The 15,214-nt window shown below is 40.0% G+C and overlaps 2 protein-coding genes across 13 annotated transcripts in view; one reads left to right on the top strand and one right to left on the bottom strand.

Moving 5' to 3' along the window:
• ASPH (aspartate beta-hydroxylase) overlaps nt 1-4,494 on the top strand; it is a 187,563-nt gene extending 183,069 nt beyond the window's left edge. For all 12 annotated transcript variants that reach the window (XM_060393701.1, XM_042254243.1, XM_042254241.1 and 9 more), the window contains one exon: nt 1,584-4,494. In XM_060393701.1, the coding sequence (XP_060249684.1) occupies nt 1,584-1,734 (151 nt within the window). In that variant the 3' untranslated portion in view covers nt 1,735-4,494. The remainder of the gene's footprint in view (nt 1-1,583) is intronic.
• The window catches only part of CLVS1 (clavesin 1), a 163,982-nt gene continuing 152,196 nt past the window's right edge, over nt 3,429-15,214 (bottom strand). The window contains exon 6 of the mRNA XM_004011696.6: nt 3,429-5,563. Within this exon, the coding sequence (XP_004011745.3) occupies nt 5,476-5,563 (88 nt within the window). The 3' untranslated portion in view covers nt 3,429-5,475. The remainder of the gene's footprint in view (nt 5,564-15,214) is intronic.

The raw sequence follows: 15,214 nt of genomic DNA, 5'->3' as shown, positions 1-15,214 counted from the left end.
TTGTATGTAGCTAAATGTTTATTTATCCATTCATCTGCCAGCGGGCATGGGGGTTGCTCCCGCCTTTTGGCTACTGTGAGCAGCATCTCTGTGAACATGAATGTACTGTTTTTGCTTTTTGCACGCCATTCCCCCCCCTCCCGCCCCCGCCCCATGTCTTTTGTTATACTTGGATGGGACTCCAGGGAAACTCTTTGAACCTTTAGAGGAATTGAATCAAAGAGCTAAGCAACTCATTTGGTGAGTGCAAGATTTTAGGGTAGATGTGTGAGACAGCACATGAGGTGTTCTGCACAAGAGGATACCATTGTTATCCAACCTAAAGGGACTTTTAACTTGCAAATGATTATTACTTTATTTTTATTTATAATTTTATTTATGTATTTACTTTTGGTTATGCTGGATCTTCATTGCTTTGCGAGCTTTTCTCTAGTTGTGGCGAGTAGGGGCTACTCTCTAGTTGCACTGCATGGGCTGTTCATTGCAATGGCTTCTCTTGTCTCAGAGTATGGGTTCTAGGGCACTCAGGCACATGGTCTCCTGGGCTTTAGAACTACATGCTCAGTAGTTGAGTCATGCGGGATCTTTTTGTTGCGATACTCAGACTCTCTAGTTGTGTTGCGAGGGCTCAATAGTCGTGACACTCGGATTTAGTTGCTCTGAGGCACATGGAATCTTCCTGGACCGGGGGTTGAACCCAGGTCCCTTGCATTGCAAGATGGATTCTTTTTTTTTTTTTAATATAAATTTATTTGTTTTAATTGGAGGTTAATTACAATATTGTATTGGTTTTGCCATACATCAACATGAATCTGCCACGGGTATACACATGTTCCCCATTCTGAACCCCCCTCCCACCTCCCTCTCCGTACCATCCCTCTGGGTCATCCCAGTCCACCAGCCCCAAGCAAGGTGGATTCTTGCATGGAGGCATTGACTGAGAGGTCACCTCAGTAATGAGCTGGTGGGGCACATGTCTGAGTGCTTGCCGAAATAAAGAAGACTTGCCTAGGCTTGTACCAAGAATAAGTTTAGTTTTAACTCCAGTCCCCTGCCCTGTGTACATCTTCAGTGCTGAGCACTGAAACTTGATGTTCACGGGAAGAATCCTGAAATTGTGTCTTAATCACCAGTGAAAGAACACATTCTGTGTTCTACTTTTTGTTGTTGCTGTTCAGTCGGTAAGTCATGTCCAACTCTTTGTGACCCCATGGACTGCAGCACACCAGGCTTCCCTGTCCTCCACTATCTTCTGGAGTTTGCTCAAATTCATGTCCGCTGAGTTGGTGATGCTATCTAACCATCTCTTCCTTTGTCACCCCCTTCTCCTCCTGCCCTCAATCTTTCCCAGCATCAGGCATCTTTCCAGTGAGTTGACTGTTTGCATCAGGTGGCTAAAGTATTGGAGCTTCAGCATCAGTCCTTGATTTCCTTTAGGATTGACTGGTTTGATCTCCTCACAGCCCGTGTATCCACTTACCTGGTCCTATTGCAGAGGTTGTCATCAGAGGCCCTTCCTGAACACAGCCATGGGTGGATCCTCAGGCAACTGAGTCACACACTGATGTGCTTTTCTGTTCCAGGATGTGGGAAGAAGGCAAGGTGCTCATCTTTGACGACTCCTTTGAACACGAGGTGTGGCAGGATGCCGCGTCTTTCCGGCTCATCTTCATTGTGGATGTGTGGCACCCTGAGCTGACACCCCATCAGAGACGCAGCCTTCCTGCAATTTAGCATTCTGTGCAGGCTCAGGACATGCTGGAGAGAGACCACCTTTTTGGTTCAGTCTCCTTGGATGTGGGCATAGACCTTCAAACACCACAGCCCTTAATTCTCTTGATTTGCAGCCTGAAAAATTCTAAACCTCCTCCCAGGGATGGAAAACACTAAAGGGAATATCTGCCTCACTGCAATTCTTATAGAAAATACCTGCCGTATTTCATCCATGACAGCCCCCATCTGATGCCTGGATTCCAGGTGAACCCATGATAGCTTCTACCTTGCCGGCCAAATATATTTTTTTCTCTTAGAATAGGGGGAATCAGTATTAATGAGAATACGTGTAGAAACTGTGAATGGATTGCTTTAGTTTGTAATTTTTCTATGCAACTATATTTTTCTAGGGTAGCTAGATGGTTTATCATCACACACCACTACTTTTTTGTTGAGTTTAATGATAAGCTGCATAAATACTTCTGTTTAATGGTAACTTTCCCAGTGAACTCAGACATCCCTATTTTAATTATTTTTAGTAAAAGGCACTCATGAAAAAAAATTATGTTTTCCTAATACAAAGCTGAGAGACATAATTATGCCAATGTCTTATGAACCGTACTGCTCCCCACCCATTGAGTCTCTTTGCTTTTTAGTCTTCATTAAGAGCTGGAGTCTTAATTTTTCTTCTCACTCTGTGAATGGCAGAAATACTGACAAAAATGGTATTTCTTTCTAAGAGGAACTTTTTACACTGAAAAAGGACCTGGAGTCATTTTATATTTAGTTATAACAATGACACGAGTAAATTTTTTTAATGACAAATATCAGGCATTGTGGGGAAGAAAACAAAGATTTCTCCAAGTGAGAATTTTCTCTTGGGATTAGCTCGATGGGGGGCTGCTAGGATCTCTGACTTCCGGCCTCTTTGCATTTATAAAACCGGACTGGAATCCAGAGTGTCTTCTACTGTGGATCCTTGTGAATGAGAAGGTCTTTGAAAGGATTCCTATCACAACTTTGCAAAATTAAGAAGGATGACAGAGTGGAAGGCCAAAAATGCCCGGATGTCTGTTCTGGGTATAGGATGTCAAAACTCTTTCCTCTTTGCAGTTGTTCAAAAGACTCTGACATCTCCCTGGCTTGAGAAACTTCTGCCATTTAAACTTCACTTTGAGGTGTCAATTATTATTGACCGTTTCATTTTAAAATTTGCCATTGCTTAGAAGGAACAGTTGCCTACTTGTTCCAAAGATGACCACATCATTAGTTTAGTGGAATACTAATGCATTAAATTTTGTGTGTTTTAAACCAAAGCTAACTAGAAATGTTAGCTATAAGAATGTAATGATATTCATGCACTGAATTTTAAGCCAATATGAACAAAAATGCTAAAGAAATGACATACAGGTTACCATGCACAGGGAGAAAAATCACTTGTGTTTTCTTTTCCATTGAAGGACAAAGAAGGTTGCTTTCTTTATATCATCAAAAGAAAAAACAAAACAGTTCTTTAAAATGCTATTGGACTGCTTTTGCTTGTCCTTAAGGATATTAGCTTCCCTTTGAAGAGTCTATAAAGTATTTGTCTTGTTTCCTTCTGTTTTGCCAATGCTGAAAAATCTCTCTAAAATAGATGAAGAAGCATTTGAGGAAAATCAGAGTGAACTACCAAAGCCTGGAAGGAAAAGCAAACGCTTGAAAAATAAAAGGGATTTGTGTCCTTCAGTATTTATTGAACAGAAGAAAGGACTGACAAAGGACAATGCACTCTAGTGCTCGCGCGGCAACATTCATGTCACTTACTGAATTGGGTTCTTGTATGTATATTGCATACACATAAAGAAATTCAAAGTAGCAGTTGTCACTGTTGAACCATCATCTTACATTCATTTAATGAAATCATGGAATAGAGTTAAAAACAATTTCTTAACTTAATAATTATAATATGGTCTTTAAAATCAGGTCACTACAGTAGGATTCTAAATATCGCCAATTGGAAAGCCAGAATTATTATTACTGTTGCAAAATGTTCGGCAATAATTGACTCCAGTAGCATTTTAAACACTTGGATCCCACAACTGTTTCATAAACTCAAGTAATAAAATGGGTTTTCTAATTTGCTTTAATTCTTCATCATTCCTCCCTATGTTGTGGTATATAAGAAAAGTCACTGCATTGGTAGAATTATTTCAGTATTAGTATCTTGTTATTTGAAGTGTCTACACAAAATGAATTGGTTTTATTTATACTGTGATGCAATTGATTGGGAAATATTTTAAATTCTATTTCGATTTTATTTCAAGAGTGGAATACAAAACTCACTTCTGTTATCATTTCCTACCAGGAGAAAAAAATTAAAACACTAGATCTATTGAGAAAGAGATGTGATAAATTATCAAAATTAGTAATACTATCTACTGAGGATGATTATGGCCAGTTGAATCACCTCTTACCTTTGAAATTTTTTAGCCAACAAATTGACCCTCCCAAATACTTAAAGTGTAAAATCATGTTTTACTGCTCATTATCAACTATTAAGTATTTTTTCTTTGACACTGAGCACCAACTGGTCATAGTAATGAAGGCCCATGTCATGCGAATGGCTGGGAGAATAAGAGATAGAGCTAAAAACATACAACTGGTTTGGGGAAACATGGCACAGGTAAGGATATCATATGCTATGATATCTGTTTATTTTTATCTAGTTTCCTTTGAATGGATAGCTGGGGACTCCATTTCTAAGGAAAATAAATAAATAAAATGATCTTTGGCATTTCATCCTGCATTCCACGTCTTCTCTTATTTTCAGTTCTTGTATATTTAGCCATCCTTAAAGATCTTCCTCCAAGTTTGATACCTACCCCCTTAACAACAGCCAGGTCCATCCTTCGCACCTTTAACTGATTGCAGGAGGGAGGTGGGGGGACGTAGTGGGTGTGTAATGCTTTTGTAGCACTTTTCTTGCCGTAGTGACCTAAGTGAGGCAACTTGAAAAGATTCATTAACCACTGACATGTAGTTTCAACATAACCCCCTACCCTCTGGAGACATACATTCCTTGTGGGAAGCCACATCGCTAAGATGAAATAGTCATATTTCAATTTGTGTGTCTTTGTTTCAAATTAGCTCATGATAATCAGCTGGTGGCCTCATCAAAGATGTGACATTAAAATCATTTTTGCAGGATATCAAAACAAACAAACTCTGCAAATAGCCAGACCTACAAGAGCATGCTCTTAGGCTGAACAATTTGAGATTGGGTGCTGGTGATGAGGTCAAAGAAAATAACTCAATGTAGGAGTGAAGATTACCGGAGATACTATTGTCTTGGGGCTTTGCACTACATTAAACTTGAAAATTGTGTCTGCACAGTTTAAATTCTTATGGATCTACTTGGAAATGCACTTAATTTTAAACTGCAAAAACTGGAGAGCATCTCTTCAAAGCCTCAGAGAAATCTTTGTCCTAATGAGGTGTGTGCCTCAGATTTAGTTTTTCTCTTTTCAACTCATTTAATACATAAATATGGGGTGGGGGAGTCTTATTTCCATGACTACCTTGCTTCATCCTCCAATTCCCTCATTGAAAAACAAAAATGCATCTCTCAAGTCTTTGTTCAACTTTGGCTGCTCAGACCAATGGCTGGTGACAGTCATTACTGGGTGGCAGGAGAGGAGGCCCTTGTGTCGAGCCGAACGCTTCCTCGTGGCTGATACCACTGAGATGTGGTGACGTCGGGAGCACGGGGTGGCTCAGGGTTCAGTCCAGAGCCAGGAGTGGCTGGGTGTTCTCATTCTCTCCCTTCTCCTCATGTTTCAGAGTCCCAGCTTCTACCACAGACTGAGATCTAATAATAGGGGAAGGAAAAAGATCTGATTACAGACAATTCATGGTGCTAGCTATTTTGGAATCTTGGAGGGCCTTCAGACTTCATGGATCCCTGATTAAGCAAGACGCTCAACTATACAACTACTCCCGCTTGTGTATCTATTTTCCTTGCTTTTGTGTCTTCTACATCACGTTTTTAGGGAACCAAGCATCTTGGAATTTCCTCTGTAGGGATCTCCTTTTGATAAAACAAACACACGTTCTAGCCACAATTCCGCCCCTTTGTCTAAACATTCTGTGGATCTTAAGATGTATAAAGTCTCATAAATTTTGTTGGATTTTTTATGTTTCAAAATACTTTTGAGAGCCTTTGTCTCACGGTCATAAGAAACTATCATATATGGTGTTAATAGCACAAGATGTAGAATCAGGCTGTAAATGTATCCTTGGCTCCTTAATGACTGAGGAGTCTTGGGGAAGTTCTTAGAACTCTGGACCTTGGTTTTCTCATCTGTAAAACAGAGCTATTACCTGTTACCTGCAGGTAGCTATTACCTACCTCCCAGAGTTGTTAAGAAGGACTAAAACTAATATTATACGTAAAGCATTTGGCATGTAATTGTAGTCAAAACTTATGGAGCACTCTATTATTACCAATATTGCAATAATGTCAGTGATCTTTAGTTTCTGATGTGTCCTTTTATACTGGAGTAATAATTTCTTGTGTTTATAACCCAGATTGAAATTATTTTCCAACTTTATAGAGAGAAGATTATAAGAGCTATGCACACAGTAAACATTCAATCAACGTTCATATACTAAAAAGAAAAAGCCACTCAAAACATTAAGAAAATGATTTAAGTGGGTTATTCAAATAAGCAAGATGTACATTTAAGTGCAGTAAATGGGTAACTCAGTACACCTGAGTTTCCCAAACTCGCCACATTCTGAGTCTTCAGGACCATCCCTTGACTAACTCTTTTAAACCCCTGGAGTATCCTGCCTGATAAAATGTCTTTGTACACTTGAGGCTTTGGGTCATGATATATGGTTTATTTTAACAATGTGATTAATGATAAATGTCTATTTTTGTATGCCTGGACTTTGGGAAACAGCCTTTCAATTTGACCTCCTGTTGGGGGAGGTGGAGGAGCTGAAGACCAAGTAGCTAAGGTCAGTCACACATGCTCTGCTTGCCTGTGTGACAAACCAGGATACCAAAACATGGGTGAGTTTCTCTGGCTGATGACACGTTGCCTGTGTTGTCTGTCACGTGTCATTGCTGAGAAAATTAGGATCTGTCTGTGACTCCAGTGGGAGGAAAACTGGAAGCTTGCAACTGCTCCAGAGGACCTGGACTCCACCCAGTGCACCTTTTCCCTTTGCTGACTTTGATCTGTATTCTTTTGCTGTAATAAACCATAATTGTGGGTATAACCACATTTCTGTGAGTCCCTCAAGCAGAGGATCACATCTGGGGATGGTCTTGAGGACCTCAAGCATGATATATAATAACGCGAATGTTTGTTGTCTGTGTACCTGGTATAGTTGTAACCTCTTTACATGTATGAAGTTACTTCATTTTCATACCCTTAAGGAGTGGTGCTATTATTGCTTCCATTCTGGGGTGGGAAAAATCTAAGGTAACAACAACAACAAAAAGAAGTAACATAGGAAAAGCAACACAAATAGAGAATGGAGAACAAGACAGGTTTATCACCGTCACAGTATTCCTTGGTCTGCCTAACACTGCAGCAATATTTAGCTGCTCTAAATGTCAGTCTAGTCCAACTTTAGGAGCCAAGCCTAAACCTTTCAAAATGAACTGGATTTGATTGCTCCTGGTACAGGGAGAGAAGCCCCAGGTAGTAGTATATTTCAGCTGCCTTATACATTGCCTACATATTTCTCTCTTTGCTTTAGTTAAAGGCTGTGTGTGTGGTGTGTGCACGCACACACACTCCCACACAAGTGTAGCGGGGTGGGCAGTGGAGGTAATAGATTTATATAAAAAGCAGAAAAGCCAAAAACCCAGAAGGTTCTCTGAGGGATGGGATGGGGTCGGGGGGGAGGTGGGAGGGAAGTCAGGATAGGGAACACATGTACACCCATGGCTGATTCATGTGAATGTATGGCAAAAACCACCACAATATTGTAAAGTAACTAGCCTCCAATTAAAATAAATAAATAAATAAAACTGGAAAACAGGAATACAACTGCCCATACCGGCCACCTCCATCCAGCACCTTGGACAGCTGCCTAACCACTTTTCCCTACAGGCCCTGGTGAAAATGGAGGATATTAATGGCCAGTCCACTTTAGAGATGCTAAGCTGTATTTCTCACTCATGCCACTTGGCTTTGTTTTACAGCATGGCAAGAGAATCACAGCCACAGAATTAGAAAGGACCTTAGAGACCCACTAGATGAACCCACAGGAATTATTAAGTAAGATGCCATGCAGTTTCTTGTTGAATATATCTGACTTAAGAAATCTATTCCTCCATACTCCTGGAGGAGCAACTCTGCTAGAAAGCTTTTTCTTACAATGAACTAAAACCTGTCTTTTTGCAACTTTTATATACCGTTCCTGGTTTTGTCTGCTGGAATCACCAGAATATGTATAATCCATCCAATCCACATAACAGCCCTTAAAATATTTGTCGAGTGCCTTCTAGACCTCTCTCTGCTCCCACTAAAACTAACCGAATTCCTCTTGAGCCTTCAAGATTTCTAGAACTTAACTGCTCTCCTGCCTCTCTTCACCACCTGCTTGCCCACAGGATGTCACTTCAAAAAAGAATGAAATTATTGCTTCCTTCTTTTTCTTTTTTGTATGCTCCTCTTGAAGCATAGAAAATGCACCTAAAATTGCCTTAGCCTTTCTGGAACTCAATAAAGCCAAGGGAAATTTTAGCTATATTTACACATGCTACTGTTAAGTCATTTCTCTCCCATCTTGAAAGTACATGGTTGAATATTTCATCTTTTTTTAATTTGGCTCATATTACCACTGTATCTCTATCCTTTTGGATCTAGAAATGTGTTACCCATCCAAATTATTGTCTGTGATTCTCATGAGTAGTGGATTTGTTTTTAAACTTTCCCTTCCCCTGTTTTGGAAGCCACCCTGGGGAAAAAAAAAAATCAACAAATTCTCAAATATTGAACTTTCAAACAAAAATCACTTATTGCCACTAACTCATGGTAATAAAGGCTTCCCTGGTGGCTCAGCAGTAAAGAAGCCACCTGCAAATGCAGGAGATGCAGAGACATGGGTTCAGTTCCTGGACCAGGAAGATCCCCTGAAGGAGGAAACAGCAACCCACTCAAGTATTCTTGCCTGGAAAATCCCATGAACAGAGAAGCCTGGCAGGCTACAGGCCATGGAGTAAAGAGTCAGACACGACTGAGTGACTAAAGAACAAAAACAACACCGCAAAGAAACAAGGCATAAGCGACACAGAAGGTCATGTGCTCTGTGATAGGAGAGTTTTCAGGCCCTTTAGACCAAATAATTAGCATAAAGTAAATAAAGAGTTAAATGGCTAAAGATTGTTCATGTATGGTAAGAAATGTTTGTGAATGTCATAGCTAGGGACTGTGAGAACATGTTCAGAAATACTCCTTCTTTAGTGGAAATACTGCTTTAATTACCCAGTCATAGACTATAAGAAATGGAACTTGAAGTGGTCCATTTTCAGGACAAAGTAGCTGGCCTTGGGTGGAGAATTATTAACAAATGGTTTTTCACCAACAGCTAGCTAGCTTCATCTTGGAAAATTACTGGCAAGCTAGTCTACCCATGGACCAGCCCTAAGCTAACAGGATGTTTGGGAAGGGAGAAATATGGACTTAGGATGGGAAGGGAGAAGAAGAATACGCTATGAGACTTGGGTGACGTCCTAGAAGATTGTAGCCCCAGAGTACTAAGCCAGTGAGGGACTGGGGAGGGGTCTGCTTGCCAGGGAATAAAAGTGCTTGCTGTAACTGTCCCGGGTGTGCCTGCCCACCAGACACCCAATCTTGTAAGACTGTCCGTTAAAGTCTCCCTTTCACTGTGCTTTGTGTCTCTGAGTCTACCCCTTGGTTTTGGGCAAGTGAACGTGTTTCTCGCATAGACCCACAGATAGGTATGGGGTCACTGTGATCAACACTCTGAGAACAGGGTCTCAGGTATTGGAGTGGGAAGCAGGCATCATCTCTTTTTCATCTCTAAAGAAAAAGAAGAGAGGAAAAGCTATCATTCGCACAGTGACATCGCTCATAGGCCTCATTCGGATGCCTCTTCCCGTCACTTGGCATCAGATTTGGATCTGTTGACTTAAAAAGTATTCACAACTTAGAAGTTAAGAGTTATGTTTTATTCAGCAGGGAATTTTTAGGACTTCAAGCCCGGGAGGCAGCATCTCAAGCAACCTTGAGAGAAGTGCTTCAAGGAGGTGGTGGGGGTGGGGGTCAGCACGGAGCCAGGTTATACAGAATTTTTGCAACAAAGGGCAGGCAGTCTGAATGTTGAAAGATGATTGTTAGCTAAAGAAAACCAGGTATCTCAAGTCAAGGAATTCAGCGCTTTTCTATGTGTGGGAAGATGCAAGAGTCTGGACTCACTGAAGTCATTCTTTTGATATGCACTTCAGGTATCTTGGGCGGTTTCCTGGGTTTTCATATCCTGAGTTTCCTCAGGACTCATCATAGGAAGTGACTGCAGTCTGATGTTTGCAAGATAGCAGGTATTCATTCCTTCCTGAGTTCCTTCAGGGCTCACCAGCTCACTGATGATGACTACGATATCCTTTGTTTACTGATATGGCAGAAAACATTCCACTTCTCAGATCTATGTGGAATGTTTTAAGTATTTGTACTGACAGTGGGGACTCAGGATGCTAGGTTTCTTATCTCAGCCAATAAACTGTCTTGGCTGAGTGGTGGGTAACAATTGAACAGCCCTAAGGCATTGAGCATGAGGAACTAAACACAGTTTTTTGTTTTTGTTTTATTTTCTTGTTTGCATTTTCCCTGATTGAGAAGGGGACCAGAGCGTCTTTACTTTCAGTGTGACATAATTCCATTTGCTTGGTCACAAAATGAGCATTTGATATAAGGAACACATTCTATCATGAAATATTTGAAACTCATTGGAAAAACAGAAAGCATATGTTGCCTTTTTTCAAAATCTAGCATAAATAAAGCAAAGAGAAACACCCGTTTTAAATCTTGCCCTCTGTCCATTTAGCTGAGTCACAGTACTCTCTGGGAAAAATGTTGAACTGTTCACTGATAAAAACATCTCTGCCACTCATAAAGAGCAAGTTCAGGAACTGTGCATTAACCATGGAGGAACCACTTGCCTTGTGATTTTTTGCCCAGATCACGTTAGTGGTAATCTCCCAACTTGTTGGCTTTGCCTTCACCCAAGAAGATGAACACTTCTGCTAAAATAAACATTTCAGTCTTTTCTCATGGGTCCTCTTTCCAACACTGAAAGCCAGCTTAACCTCAAGGGCAAGCTGGGGAGTTACAGGAGCTATTTCAGCCTTCATAACAATGGCTTCGTTCTTGCCTTGATAGTTGCCACATTTTGTTTTCCTGCTATTATATCCTCCACCCCCACCCTCCTCCATTCACTCTACCTTTCTTCTTTCTACTTTCCCCTTTTCCTCTCCAAAATTTGGAAGTTTCCTCACTGCATGTCGTCAAATATCTATAACCATGCTTTTAATTTTTACTGCTTCCAAAGGCATTTACCTTTCACATGGGAAATAGATTGGGAAACAGTGAAAACAGTGTCAGACTTTATTTTGGGGGGCTCCAAAATCACTGCAGATGGTGATTGCACCCATGAAATTAAAAGACACTTACTCCTTGGAAGGAAAGTTATAACCAACCTAGATAGCATATTAAAAAGCAGAGATATTACTTTGCCAACAAAGGGCCATCTAGTCAAGGCTATGGTTTTTCCAGTGGTCATGTATGGATGTGAGAGTTGGACTGTGAAGAAAGCTGAGCACCTAAGAATTGATGCTTTTGAACTGTGGTGTTGGAGAAGACTCTTGAGAGTCCTTTGGAGTGCAGGGAGAATCAATCAGTCCATCCTAAAGGAGACCAGTCCTGGGTGTTCATTGGAAGGACTGATGCTGAGGCTGAAACTCCAATACTTTGGCCACCTCATGTGAAGAGTTGACTCATTGGAAAAGACTCTGAGGCTGAGAGGGGTTGGGGGCAGGAGGAGAAGGGGACAACAGAGGATGAGATGGCTGGATGGCATCACTGACTCGATGCACGTGAGTTTGGGTGAACTCTGGGAATCGGTTATGGACAAGGAGGCCTGGCGTGCTGTGATTCATGGGATTGCAAAGAGTCGGATACGACTGAGTGACTGAACTGAGCTGAACTGAATGTTCTAGTATACCTGTGTTAGCACTTCTAACCAGAAACAGTGAGGCTTTTTAAAAGATATTTTTAAAGATGTCTCTAATTCTACTCAACCTCTATTTCTTCCTGTAAGTTCCTGCCTGGACTTGAATGATGGCTCCACCACTGGCTTTGTGGTCTTGGGCAAATTTGACCCCCTCATGTGTAAAATGAAAGTATGATAGTGCCCACAACATGGGAGGTGGGGATAAGGAGAACTAGATGAATTACAAATTGAAAGTGTCTAGCCCAGGGTCAGCCTGATACATGTGTACCTTCGTTTTTACCTAGTGCTATTCTTCCTCATTTGCAGATAAGAAAATTAAGGTCTGGAATATTTAGTTCATCTACACTTCGAGTTACAAAGCATGAATTCAACTCCAAGTTCCCAAAAGCCTCATTGTTAAATTTACAAGAGAGAACTGTGTGTCCTGATGTATCATGTGACCTGAGACTAAATGCAGACTAAGATTTGAGAATGGATAAAGACTAATATTTTAAAAATTCAAAATAAGTGATGAGACTGCTCCACATGAAAGCTAACATTATTATTTTATCTTATATCTTATAACTTTTCGAAGTAACCCAGAAGTTTCCACCTGCTGAACAATTATTTATGTAGATTTCAATGCATCTATTTGTAGTTGTTTTCCATGATGTGAAGCAATATGGATTTTCTTTCTGCTATAATGCCTTCAATAATATCCTTAATGTGGAGTCTTAAAGAATAATCATAAGACATATTCTGTTGAGCTACCAAACTCTTCAATGTTAGAATGATACTTGTAGGCAATATGATACAATTAAAATTCATGGAACCAGATCAATAAATCATAAATCAACAAATCATTTTTTAACAGTTAGCCTAAGTATTTCTCATGTAAAGCAGCAAAGCCTTTCTCTATCAAAGTGAAGAAATAAGAAATAAACCTCCCTTGACTATGACAATACAATTTGCCATAACTTACTGAAATATAAAGAAATCAATGGAAGAAAAATAAATATTTATATCTTTTTAAGTGAACTATTTTTAGAGTGAGTCCAACAATTCAGCTTTTGCCTAAATGCATTGTAACTTGAATTCAAGTGTATAATGTATTTCTATTTAACCATGATAGTACCAATCTTAGAGCAAGGAAGAAAGAGCCAAGAGAAACACATGTGCCTTCAGAAAGGATGGAAATTGGGCTCACATGTAAATAGGTCTAAAGCAACACTGTCTAACACAGAGCCCTCAGCACATGTGCCCACTGAGGAATTGAAACTGGATCGGTCTTAGCTGAGATATTGAGATAGACTGTAAAGACACTGTATGCATGGGATTCCAAAGACAGCATGAAAAAAAAAAAAGTAAAATATCTCACTAACACTTTTTAAATTATATTGAAATCGTAATTTTGTATACATGGGGTTGGGCTTCCTTGGTGGCTCAGGGATGAATAATCTACCTGCCAATGCAGGAGACATGGGTTCAATCCCTGGTCCAGGAAGATCCCTTGGAGAAGGAAATGACTACCCACTCCAGCATTCTTGCCTGGGAAATCCCATCGACAGAGGAGCCTGGTGGTGTGGCAAAGAATCAGACACAGCTTCAGGACCAAGCAACAACAATTTTGGTTCAATAAAACTTATTACTGGAATTAATTTCACTTGTTTCTCTCTTTACTTGTAATGTGGCTACAAGATAACTTAAAATTCTATGTGTGGCTCACGTTATTTCTATCGGACAGTGCTAGTCTAAGGCTTCGTTCCCTCCATCAGGCTTGTGGCTGAACCAGAGTGATATACTCGCCCTCATTTAGAATTTCACAGTCATCCCAAACAACCACAGAAACATTATGAACTGTCACCACCAATATTCAGTGTGCTGAGTTATTTTTCACATGTTAACTCATTTAATCCTCCCACTGATCCACACAAAGCCCCAGGTGACATGAGAGCTGTTTTCTGAGTAACACTGTTGTTGCTTGAATGCTAACTAGAAAGAAACTTCATTAGTTTAGATTCCGTTAATTTATTATTTAGATGAGGGTGAATATACGCCATTATTTTATCTCTAAATGGATAAATAGTATCAAAGACTTCAGGAAGAAATTTAAACTACTTGAAAAGAAAGAAATAAGTTCTTTCTGAACACACAGCAAAATTATTACTAACTTCGTGTTACAATTGCAGATGGTTTTGTTGTTTATTATGAGGATCCTTGGAGAAATGAGCTGATGGAAGAGAATCGTCACCATGTCACTAACTTGCTATGGGACTCTATGGAACATCTCACTTGGCTTCTATGATCCCACGTTTTTCAACTGTAAAATGATGATTGCTGGACAAAGTGCTGATTTAACCCCAAGAGTTCATGAAGTCTACCAGACTGGGATAAATCAACATTAGTTCTTGAAAATAATTAGACTTCATTTTTCAAAGTTCCACAATTCTGACTTTAAGCTAATTTGCTTGAATAATCTAAGTACCTCTCTATCTCAGCATTTGTTTTTACCTCCTTCTAGAAATGCATAACAATACAGCAAATAACAAATTTTGACCAGACCTGAAAAGCCTCTTTGAAAATTTGTATGAGCCCAAAACATTTAGATTTCATGAGTCCAAAAGATTTACCTTTAAAAAAATTTTTTAGGGACCTCCCTCATGGTTCAGTAGTTAAGAATCCACCTTACAGTGCAGGGAACTCGGGTTCAATCCCTGGTTGGGGAACTACAATCACACATGTCACAGGGCAGCTACATTCAAGTGCCACTACTTAGAGGGTCCATGTGTCACAACAAAAGATCACACAGGTGCTACAACTAAGACCCAATGCAGCGAAATAAATAAATAGATATTTTAAAAGATATTTTTATTTCCACAAGTTTCTAAATACTGAATTCAAAGCTGCCAGGTGCTACTTGATAACTATTTTCAAAGAACTAAAGAGCCTCTAGATAAAAGTGAAAGAGGAGAGTGAAAAAGTTGGCTTAAAACTCAACATTCAGAAAACTAAGATCATGCATCTGGTCCCATCACTTCATGGCAAATAGATGGGGAAACAGTGGAAACAGTGACAGACTTTATTTTGGGGGGCTCCAAAATCACGGCAGATGGTGATTGCAGCCATGAAATTAAAAGATGCTTACTCCTTGGAAGAAAAGTTATGACCAACCTAGACAGCTTATTAAAAAGCAGAGACATTACTTTGCCAACAAAGATCTGTCTAGTCAAAACTATGGTTTTTCCAGTATTCATGTGTGGATGTGAGATGG

This window comes from Ovis aries, chromosome 9 (genome assembly GCF_016772045.2).
Source record: "Ovis aries strain OAR_USU_Benz2616 breed Rambouillet chromosome 9, ARS-UI_Ramb_v3.0, whole genome shotgun sequence".
In the NCBI taxonomy this organism is placed as follows: Eukaryota; Metazoa; Chordata; class Mammalia; order Artiodactyla; family Bovidae; genus Ovis; species Ovis aries.
Note: the sequence above shows the minus strand (reverse complement) of the source record. Positions and strands in the feature narration are given on the sequence as shown.